The sequence below is a fragment of the Lolium perenne genome, chromosome 1, assembly GCF_019359855.2.
Source record: "Lolium perenne isolate Kyuss_39 chromosome 1, Kyuss_2.0, whole genome shotgun sequence".
Lineage (NCBI taxonomy): Eukaryota > Viridiplantae > Streptophyta > Magnoliopsida > Poales > Poaceae > Lolium > Lolium perenne.
In genome coordinates, this window is record NC_067244.2 from 162,598,060 (window position 1) to 162,609,940 (window position 11,881).

The window sequence follows — 11,881 nt, forward strand, 5'->3', positions numbered from 1 at the left end:
CTCTTAGTACTTGGCGAATGAAACCAAAAAGTACTCCGCATTCAGACACAGAGCACCACCATCATCACGCGCACCACCATCTGCTTGTGGTCGGCGGTGGCCAGCGGTGGCGCCCTCCCCGATGCGAAGCAGTGGCGGCTCCCTCGGCCGCAGGCACATCCCGTTGAGCCTCCGCCTGTTCCCCGTCCGCCGACGTCGAGGTCGTCGCATGGCCGGGACGCGAGCAGAGGCCAGCGTTGAGGACGTCGCGCGACGAGGACACAACTAGGTCGACACGCGGCCAGGACGCGAGCAGCCGGCGGCGCGGAGGTCGTCGGGCGGCCAGGACACGAGCTGCATCTCGCAGCCGCCGGGTCGCGAGCAACTGCCGGCGTCGAGGTCGTCGTGCGGCCCGGCAGCCGGGATGCGAGCAGCCGGCCTTCCCTTGGTCTCTCATGTGCCACTGCCCAATGGGAACGGCAGTATCCACTGCCAAGCCATCAGCGGAGGCCGAGGACGCGGTTGCCTGAGTGCGGGGCATCTCTAGACGGAACAACAGCAGGCCTCGCATCACGGCCATGGCTCATGATCTCCAACGAGAAATCCTCAGTACATAGCTAGCTAAGCTCCATTGAGATCCCAATTCAAATACTCCTGCCATTTTGAGCTTATATCTCATCAGAAATCCCCTGCATCAATCTGCAAAAAGAAAAATAGGACAGGAAGAAATTTGGCTCACCCTGTCTCGCGCGTGCTAAAGAGGTCCCGTACAGGACAACCAAGGAGAGAGGCAATTGAATCCGTGAAGAATTCCCTCGCGGCGCGCGGTCGCAACTTCCCCCCGGCGGTCCAGGGGGATAGCGGAAGGTTGGCCCGGAGCTCGTCGTGCAGCCCGCGCGCCGCCCCTGCTCCTCCTGCCCAGACGCGAGGCCGCTCTCCTCCTCTCTCACCTGGTCGGCGCCGGAGATACCCCGCCTTGCTCCATCTCGGGCTCAGTAGAGAGCTATCGCGTGGGACGGTGGAAGGGATAAAGTACCGATGGGACATGAATAATCATTTTTCTCTACTCTGCGTCGGATAGAAACGACAACAACCAAACGTGTCTAACGGATTAATAGATGGCGTTAGACACGTGTTGAGCAGCTAGGGGGTGCTCACGTACCCCCCTGATCACCGGGCTTCATCTGTAAGCTTAATATTCTCAGGATTGAATTGTTTGTACTTCCAAGGAAGATTGCATGATTGTTTTCTATCACATGTATATTTGTTTGTTTCGCTCAACTCTTATGCTTGCTACCCAACCTTGCTAGCCAAAGACATGTACTGAGAGGGAATGCTTCTCGTGCATCCAAACCATGAACCAAAAATGCATGCCATTTGTGTTCACCATATCTACCTATATGTGGTATTTCACCACCACTCCAAAGTGAATTGCTTGTGTGCTACCTTTAAACCTTCAAACATTACTACTTGTTTTGTGTTTTGTTCTTAGCTCATGAGGAAGTATTGAATGGTTTATTGTATTTTCATGACTTCCCACATTGACTAGCATGAATAATGTGTTAAGTCTTTAAATATTGCAAAAAGAGCAAGGCCATCAGGTGCCCATCCCAAACAAAATATAAAATAAACAAATAAACAAATAATGTTCCACACATTATGTACTGGAGAGATCCTAAATAATGGTGTGCAATGGAGAACTACATGGGATCCACTCTTGAGGTCACTATATGAAAGGATGATAGATCATTTGATGTCATTCGTTGACATATACATGCATACCTCTCAAAATATATATTTTCGACACTCCTATTGCATTTAAAACAAAAACCTCTAGCACATGAATAATCTTGCTTCCCTCTGAGCAGGGCCTTTATTTTACTTTTATATTGAGTCAGTAAACCTATTTCCCTCTACCTCAAGCAAGCATTTGAGTTGTTGTGATCCAACCATTTATGTATGCATTCAATCAAATTTTTTATTCTTCCTTGTGTAGCATGACGCTTTTATCTGAATGAATATAATGTTGGAAGCTATCTATGATTGAAAAGAGATTGTAATAATTGAGCATGTGATTTCTGCAATAAGCTCTAATATAAAGATTCTGCTCCAAAGATAAGTACAATCTGTTAATTGTTCTCTGACCAAGAACGAAAGTTTGTCATCATCAATTATGATTTTCTCTATGAACCTCTATTTAGTGACTCCTTACTCATCACAAGTTGAATTATATAAGAGGAAGTTGTTGTCTATAATGACTTGTGTATTGGTAAGTATGATGCTTCTTGTCCGTATTTTTTTATCGACACTTCACTCCATAAACCCGTGGTCTAGTTTACTAAGTTCAGTTTCGCTTGGGGACAAGCGAGGTCTAATCTTGGGGGAGTTAATACATCCAATTTGCATCACTATTTTATATCATAATTTACTGTTATTCATTGATATACTTCATATTTAGAGGTGATACTTATGTCATTCCATCTATTTTTTTTGCATGTTTGGTGATTATTGGAGAACTAACCGCCGGAGCCAGAATACTGGTGGAAAAAGTACCGTCAAACACCATATTTCTGAAGAACAACAGTTTCCAGAAAATATACAAAAACTCCTATTTTTCCAGATGACGGAGGAAGCCAGAAGAGGAGGCAGAGATGGGCCAGGAGGGGCCCAGACCACCCCTAGGCGCAGGCCACCCCCTGGCCGCGCCTATGCCTGGTCTGGGGACCCTGGCCCACTCCTGACATCGCCCCTCGCGTATTTCAACCCCCGAGAAACCTAAGACAGGGGAGCGAACAGAGAAAAATATTCCATCGCCGCTACGGGGCGGAGAACCAGAGAGAGAAAAACTCTCCGGCAGGCAGAATTCTGCCGGGGAACTTCCTTCCCCGAGGGAGGAAATCGTCGCCATCGTCACCACCATTGAGCTGGACTTCATCGGGATCATCATCACCATCATCTCCACCACCAGTACCATCATCACCGCCGTCTCCACGCCGTCCCGCTATAACATCTTGGGTTTGATACTTGTCTAGTTCATAGGGGAAACTTTCCCAGTGTTGATTACTCCTTGTAGTTGATGCTATTGAGTGAAACCATTGAATTAAGGTTTATGTCCAGATTGTTATTCATCATTATATCACCTCTGATTATGATCCATATGATATCTCTAGTTCGTTTAGTTCTTGAGGACATGGAAGAAGTCATGTTGTTAGTAGTGGAACTATGTTGAGTAATATGCAATGATTTGATATTTAAGTTGTGGTGCTAATCTTCTAGTGGTATCATGTGAACATCGACTACATGATACTTAACCTTTATGGGCCTAGGGGATTGGATCGTGTATTTGGCTACTAATTGTGGGGTGGCGGGAGCGACATAAACCCAAACCCCCGTTAGGAAACAGGTGCACGAGGGATTGTAGGATCTTAAAGTTTAAGGCCGTGGTTAGATTTATCTTAATTACTTTATTGTAGTTGTGGATGCTTTCAAGAGGTATAATCACAAGTATGTATTAGTCTAAGTATGGGGTAGTGCATTAGCATAGGTTCACCCACACAACACTTAACAAACCATTGAAGATTATTTAGCTATGTGAAGCGAAAGCACTTGATGAAATTCCCGTGTGTCCTTAGGAACGTTTGGTCATCATAAGGATTGGGCCACTCGCTGCAATTATTATTACTGTATTTTATTTACTCGTACTTTATTTATCTACAATACCAAATACCTCTGCAAACCTGTTTGCTAGTGTTTACAATGAATCCTTGATCGAGACTGCTTGTCAACACCTTATGCTCATCGTTTGGTTCGACACTCTTATTTATCGAAAGTACTACGATACACCCCCTATACTTGTGGGTCATCAAAGCGCGCCACCACCAGAGTAAGGGAAGAGAGCCGCCACCCCACTAAACCTTGCCGGACGAGCTGCCGGAAAGGCACAACTCGTCGCTGCCACAACACCAGGCAGCCGTCCAGGCCAAAGCCACCAGACCGCCGGAGTAGCACCACCTTTGCTGGGCTTCACCGCGCCGCGCAACCGAGGGAGGCCCAAGCCTCACCCGCCACCACCGACTAGGGTCGCCGCCCCGGGATCCAGACTACACCACCGTGAGGGACAGCCGGAGGCCCCCACCCCCTTTGGGAACAATGTCCGCCGCCACCGCGGACCCAGCTAGCGGCAGCAGCGGTGGGCGAGACGAGGTCGCGCCGCCCGGTGGCGGCTAGGGTTTGGGCTCTCCCGGGCCGCCAGAGGAGGCGACACGGGATTCGTTTTTTTTCTCTCAGCTACCCTCCCAGGCCAAGACAAATGGATGCCAGACAGTCCTTCTATTCCGCGAGAGTCCAGCGAGCCGCACTGGAAAAAATCTTAACATTTTTTTGATATGATGAAGAGAGATCGATGAAAACAACCAAAAACAAGAAAACCCCAATTAGACAGAAGAAATGTAACCTCACGTTGCTGCAGTGAGGAGTGATGCCATGTGGAAGCAACTCCTCCTATGCCTGTTATTCGCCATGAGCGTCTCCTCCGACGCTGCTGCCCACCGCTGAAGATTTTCCGAAGGAGATTTGGGGAGAGTGCTGCTAGGAGTAGTAGAATATAGAGAGTAGGGTTAGGGGGTTGAGCGTGAATATGAAGTTGTGCCTCGGCGTGGTGGGCCACACCAGTCAGCGTGACGGACTTGACTAGTCAACATGGTTGGAATCGGTGTAAATGTCAAGTCACATCCACAACGCCATAATTTCTAGCCGCATTGAACTAACGCAACATAAGTAGCGCCGGGTCATCTAACCACCTAACACAAGCGCAATTTCTGCCTTATGGGACCTACCACGGCCGAAAAATGTGCTTTCTTAGCCACCGAGAAATCGCATCCACCGGGGGGAAAATTGCACACACTTTTTTTTGCTTGTGCCGTCCAGAAAAATTCCACCAAGTAAGGGGGATTTTTAGTTGGTGGATTTTTATTGTAGGGCCTAGACCAAAATGGTTAAGGGTGGCTGGAAGGCCATTTCCATATCCGCGATCCGACCAAAACGAATACGTTTGGTGTCCGAAATAGATCGGTCTATGGGAGATGCCCTATCCCCAGACGTAGCTCCTGACACGGTTGAACTACATCTCATGCAAAGGAATAGCATCATAAGTCTACTCAGTGCACTCACAAAAAGGGGTCTACCTAGTGACATTGATACAAAAATGTCAATTCAGCAGATCCTAGTTGTTGTTTGAAACTAAGGACATGTTTGGTTGCTCGTGGAATTTTTTGGTAGTTTAATTACCAACATTTAATTTAGCGCTTTCTTGTGCAATTTATTTGGCTGGTCGCAAAGTTGGATTATGGCTGGGAGGATGCAATTCAGCTTGTTTGGTTTCATGTGGTCTAGTGTTGTGGTAAGCGACTCTCACAAGTGGTGATCTTACCACGTGCAACTCTAAATTAGGAAGCACATGAAGCCAACAGTTAACAGTAAATTAACACCATTTAGCTCTACCTACTAGCAACTAGAAGTTCATCAAAATGTTACCCCAGCCTAAGATCTTGATGTGCAAAATGCAGCATGCAAAAACTAGATTAACTTGGATGGGGAAATGCTGAAATGAATTATGATCAAGGATCTTAAATCTATTCCTAAGAGATGTGAATGCCCTGTCGATTACGACTCTAAGGGCTATAATGTCTTAGATTGGCAATTCCTTGGCGTGTCTGGGTAGTGCCTTCCACATGATTCATTGAGATGCTATCTTCTTGACCTAAAGGGTGGAAGAATACTAGGGCGGAAAGATACTTGGCATCACCTAGGACAAACTTGCCTTCGGGGATTTTGAGGCCATCAGATCTAGCCAAGCTGTCAGCAAGAATGCTTGCTTCATGGGATGATCCTTCCCATCCTGGGCTGGTGTGGTGCTTTCTCCCCCTGTATGCATGAGAATAGCTTCTAGGCACTCTAGCAGTCACATGTCTTCCATTAATTGCCCCAACAAAATCCTAATATGATCATGAACAAATTGTTAGGCCTTAGTGAAATATGGAATTTCTCTCCTTGAACCATGTGAACCATCATGTCATGAACTACAAGCTAGAGTTGCTCAACTTGAAATATGGAAACCATCGTTAGATTCTTCTTGTCTTCGTGGGAGTACAAGCAAATGACAGCTTGATCATCTCTCCTCTAAGCTCTCCAATAGCATACAAGACTTGAAGTACAAGGATATTGTTTCAGTGGATCTTCTCCATGTGATGTGAATCACTCGAAATCTCTGGTTATGTCCAAGAACATGAAGGAACATTGTCACTTTCTCTTCAATACAGGTGTGAATGCTATCTTGATTCTTGAAGCAAATCCCTAACCCTTAATATGTTCACAAGGTGATTAAAGGGGCTCTTTTCATCCTAAGTATGTTAATAGCTTCTACATTGTTGTTGTCATGCATGCATTTCAGATTTTCCCTCCTCTCTCTATCGCGTTCAAACATGGGAACATATGTGAGAACGGACCTGTAATTGCAATGAACCTCTTTCTGGTGGATCAAAAGCATCATCTTGAATCACAACTATGAGGGAAGATGCGTAACTGAAAAGGTTCATTCCTTCTTCCTAATTAAATTAGTATTGCATAAGTAACTACGAAATCAGCCATAAGCTGAAACTAACGAACTAAGAGGGATGTGAGGCTACATTTCACGCCAAATCACGAAGGTACTTTTTTGGCTCCAGCCATCATCACGCTTGCTCACCGTGCATGTGGTTCCTCTCATTGCGCATGTCAACGGCTCAGCACTTGTCCAAGGGGAAACACTCAATTCAAGCATTCCCCGCGAGCTTGTCTCGAGGCTGTTTTCCAAACTACCTGGAAATCGAGCACCTGAATTTGTAATTTTGTCGGCTTCGTATTTTTTCATTCTTCTTTGGAGGTAGTCTTGTAAATACTTGTGTTCCCTCTGATCGAATGACTGAGCTTCCGCCTTCACCCTAGAGAACCTTCCCATTAAGGACAAGGGGACAACATCTTTCAAAACGCAAATCAAACAAAAGAAATGTTTAAAAAGGAATTAATATGTGCCAAAACAATTCACCATAAGGGTTTTGTTTCCTTTATTTACAAAATGGTAAAATATAATCATAGAAAGGTCCCCATCTTGGAGAATGATGAATGACATTGGTATACCATATTGGATACTCAATACAAAATAAGGCCTCTAATCATTATGGTCATTGATAAGGTTATCCATTGTCAATGGATAAGCGTAGAAACCTCTCAAGACTCAAGAGGCGTAAAGTCCATTCACATCTAACTCAATACAAAATAAGTGAAGAGGAGTGGAGCCCGTAAGCGGGTGAGGAGATTTGACAGGAGACGATTCGATTCCATGATTATCTGCACAACATGGACGATATGGAAGCAAAGGAATGTGAGGGCGTTCGGCAACATCAGGGAGCAGAAATCTGTGGACCTTATGGTGGAAGAGATTAGACAAGAGTTTCACCTTTGGGAGAGGGCCAAGAGAGGAGGGAGGCTAGATATAGCGAGAGAGTAGGCCTAGGCGGAGGGGATGGTGTGTGTGTGTGTCTTAGCTTCTTGTACATATTTTTGCTCTCTCTTCTATAAAGATAAGGCACGCTTTGCGCGCGCTCTCGAAAAAAAGAGAGGAGTGGAGCCCTAGGGATGTTCCAGTCTTAACATTTAAGAAGTCCATACATCTCAAAACCGAGAGGGTCGCTTGACTTGAGAGGCTCGGGGATAATTAGACAAAAGTACCACCGCCAACATCAATCCTAAAATAGGAGTAGGATGTCCGAACCTATTTAAAACACCACTGTGATATATTTTGCCAACTCTATATACACACCCCCTACTTCCTAACTTTTGGTGTTGTCACTATACAAACATTATGGTTGTCCACATCGACGAATTTAGAGGCCTAGAGACTTGCTCTTCTTTTTAGCTCAAAATCAAGAACGTAACCATAATTTACTACAGATAGATCCACATAATAAATATTAATTTACAACAGAAATTACAAACGTCACAATCATTTTACCTAAACGCATTTCATCAGAAATCAAGGCCCAACTGCGAAACAACTTGTGGTGCAGACCAATGCTGCATCATGCTCGATGAAACATGTGCCAATATCTACATGGTGAATTCTCTCTGCTGTCACACAAAATATAATTGCACATCCTTTCAGCCACCCAAGGCCTATGCTGTGTGAATTGCCAATAAATTTTCAAAAAGATGGGGTCCATAAGGTCCTTATGATTATTACCTTGCTGAACTAGCTCATACACAATAAGTCCCCCACTTGTGCATGTGTAGATAAAAAAACCATCAACGAAAACTGATCTCCCGTTTAAAAGTTGGGCTCCATGCGAAGTACGTCGTAGAACACTCCACGTTTCGGAACTTAGGTCAAATAAAAGAAATGAACTTGTGTTAGTATGTGACACTATGAAGGAATTTTCATCAAGGATCGAATATCCGGACAAGTCAGCCTTCCCATTCAAAATAGGAAATTTATCTGAGTGGTGCCTGCAACACACCCATTTGGACTGATCATGGTATAAAACTTGAAGAGTGTCGCTCACAGCAATAATCTTGCCATCAACTTCAAAAACCAAACAGAAAAGATCAGAATTAGGCCATGTACATTGAACCAACTTGGACTCCTCCATCAGGCTGTACACATGTATGTCATCTTGCCTGTTTGAGACAGCATATATGTTTGAGCTGCAACTGCAAAATACAAGGTGCCATGAGGGAGGTTGTCCGGAAACACGATAATCATCGCTGTTATCAGATATATCTAGAACATATTTTTGTGTGAGAAGTTTGTCATGAGATCCCACGTACCCTTCCATTCTCGATTTTAGCCACATACACAATCAATTGAGACCAAGCTTGGCAAATGATATATAGCTCTTTGTTGATCTGGAGAGCAGGCTCCTCTGGAGGCTCCTCAAACTTGTAGTATCCCAAATCAGAGAGAAAATTGCTGCAAAATGCGTCATGCATGAGATAGATTGCATGAAAAACTTATGTGAGATTGGTTTAAGATAGTAAGGAGAATTCAGGCGATTGAAACCTGCAACAATCAAGCATCTGGGAGGATTCGTCTACGACATAAGAGCTGACTGGATAGTCTAGCATTGAAGTTTGTATGGCATATTTGTCCTCATACTTCCTAGTTGACAGACAAAAGTTACCAAATTAGCAGCTATCTGATCGACGCAAACATGCTCTCAACAATGCTAGTACAAAAATACAGTAATAAGATTAACTTACTGTAGAAAGCAGAATTCATGGATGGGTAGTCCAACTGGAAACACATCCAATCGGTGGCACGTGGAATGCACGATGTCGATGCCTTTTTGTTCAACACTTGATGATCTAACTCGGAAGGTGGTGATGAGCACGTGTAGGAAATCACACCAGCAACGGAGCAACGCACTGATCCACTTTGATGGTGAAATCCCCATCTACCACCACTTTATGTTTGTGGGACAAAAAACCACCACTTTATTTTGCTCAGTTTTTTGCGGAATGCGCTAAATGAATTGAACGCGAATTGACAGGGCTGAGGTGGCATAATTTGGTGATGTGGACTAGGTCCCACATGTCAGCTCAATTAAAAAAATCCTGAAAAAACAAATGTGGGGAGGTCATCCCCTTCCCCATCCGACAACCACCACCGCCGGCTCCTGCTCCGCTCGCGCCGCCAGCCGTGCTCCGCTCGCGCGCCGCCGCCCCCATGCTCTGCACGCGAGCCGCCGGCCCCTTGCTCCGCACGCGCGCCGCCGGCCCCTGCTCCGCTCGTGCGCCGCCGGACCTGCTCGCTCGCGCCGCCGCTTCGCTCCGCCCGCGCGCCACCGGCCCTGCAACGCGCGTCGCCGGAGCCTCGCCGGAGTTGGGCGGCAGGGGGCCAGGGGCCTTCCCGGTTTCTTTTAATTTCTTCTCACGTTTGTTTTTTTAGGATTTTAAGATTTTTTTTAATTGAGCTCACCAGTCCACATCACCAAATTATGCCAGCTCAGCCATGATTAGTGGTCAAATTTCCTGTCAATTCATGTTTAGTGTATTCCGCAAAAAATGAGCAAAATTTGGTGGTTTTTTGTCCCGCAAACGTAAAGTGGTGGTAGATGGTAAATTTCACCATCAATGTGGTGGTTTTATGCTATTGACTCCATCCAAACGGAGCACATGAGTCGGCCGCCCAAGTGCGTGAGGAAGCCATTGCCTTCTTCGCTGAAAGGGCAGAGACAGAGTCGATCATGACAGGAGGCTCCAGCTTCAGCTTTCTTCGCTGATCTTCCTGGTCCTGTTAATAGCACAGCTTGTAGGCAAAGGTGTGGTTGTCACGGAGGAAATAGAGGTCGATCATCGTCGTCTGTTTTGATGTGTATACCACACCCTGGATGGGAGTGTGGAGGGTGTGTGTCTCTTTTGCAGCTTGGTCTTTTATGGTGGTGACCTCGGTCCAGGTGGAGTCGGAGCAACTGAATGTTAACATGCCCCGATCTGTTCGCAGCGAAACCAAGATGGTGTCGTCGTGGAGGACGGCGCATCCCTGGAACAAGGAGCCAACCCAACACCCGTTGGTTAGCTCTTTCCTGTCGAGAGGAAAGGCGAAGGCGTCGCCGGCCTTCTCCCACCGGCCAGCGTCTCGGTCGAGGCGCATCCTGATGATGCACGTTCAGAAGGTCGAGCTCGATGTTGGGAGCCCAGAGGCGGCCGGCTGCCGAGACGGGGCGGCACCTCATGGGACGCTCCGGCGGTAGGCGAGGCAGCGCGGACGCGGTGACCGTACTTCTTGTATTCTTTGGCCTGTCGCTTGGGCTATTGTAGGTGAGCCGCAGCTGGTGGGCTCGTGGGATCGCCGTGACCTTGCCTGGATCTAGATGCTCAGAGAAGAGGCAGAGCGAGCGGCCGTCGGGAGCCAGCGCGGCGGCGGCGCTGATGATGCGGCTGCACCCTTCGGCGGTTGGGACGGTGTGCAGGATATCGAGGGCGTCGTCGCTCCGACCGAGGATTCGACCGGACCGCGCGACGCGGAACCGGTGCAGGCCTAAGACGCTGTCGTCGTAGGAGGTTACGGCGCATGTGCCGGAGAGTAAGCCGACGAGGACCGACCACGCGGGGCTGTCGTCCGCGCCGGCCGGTACGCAGAGGTAGTCCGTGCCGGGTGCGACGCGCGGGATCCGTGGCGAGCAGGCACGGCGCCAGCAGCAGAAGCATCTGTACAGACTGCAGCTGCTGCTGGCCTCCTCCGTCTGCCTCGCCTTCTCGTCGGCCGCCGCCGCCATCTTCGAGCTCCTCCAACTTCTGAGGATTCGATTTCGGTCCGTAAAAATATAGCTACGGGCCGTTCGGGCCTTTGGCCTTTCCCAACACGGACACTCTCCTCTTTATCTGTTTGGGCCAGACCCGCCTTCAGAAAAGCACCCGGCAAGAACCAAGAGAGAGCTGTCGACCTCCGCCGCATCCCCCTTCCAGATCCATGTCTTCGTCGGCGCCGCCACACTCATCCGCCATGCGTGGCCTCCCTTCCCAGCGTGGCCTTCACCCCGATATCTTCTCGGACAAGAATTGTCGTGTCGGTTCCTGTGAAAACTCGACTTCTGCCAAAACCAAGAACAGTGAAGGTCAAGGTGTCCTCCGCCGGCCCTCTCGCTGTGCTTCGCCAGCTGCTACGACGTGTCCGGGATCCAACGTTTGTCCCGACACCATGAGCCTGAGATCCTCCGTGCGGCAGGAGGTTTGGTGCTTCTGGCTTCTTTGTTTACAGAGCAGGGCCAGGGACTTCATCTCTCCACCTTATCCTGGAGCACTACGTTTAGAGCTGAGAAATTTTGCCGTCTTGCCAGTCTGCGATGATGACAATGAGCACTTTCTCGTG

General features: G+C 47.7%; 1 protein-coding gene across 1 annotated transcript; it reads right to left on the reverse strand.

Moving 5' to 3' along the window:
• Window positions 1–657: 657 nt before the first annotated feature.
• Window positions 658–11,345, reverse strand: LOC139834998 (uncharacterized). The gene is made up of 8 exons (XM_071824937.1): window positions 10,677–11,345; window positions 10,391–10,552; window positions 10,179–10,303; window positions 9,071–9,169; window positions 8,867–8,980; window positions 8,636–8,688; window positions 8,529–8,593; window positions 658–678 (listed from the first exon to the last, which is right to left on the reverse strand). The coding sequence occupies exons 1-8, from the start codon at window positions 11,286–11,288 to the stop codon at window positions 658–660; spliced, it is 1,251 nt and encodes a 416-aa protein (XP_071681038.1). The 5' UTR covers window positions 11,289–11,345.
• Between the last annotated feature and the right edge of the window lie 536 nt (window positions 11,346–11,881).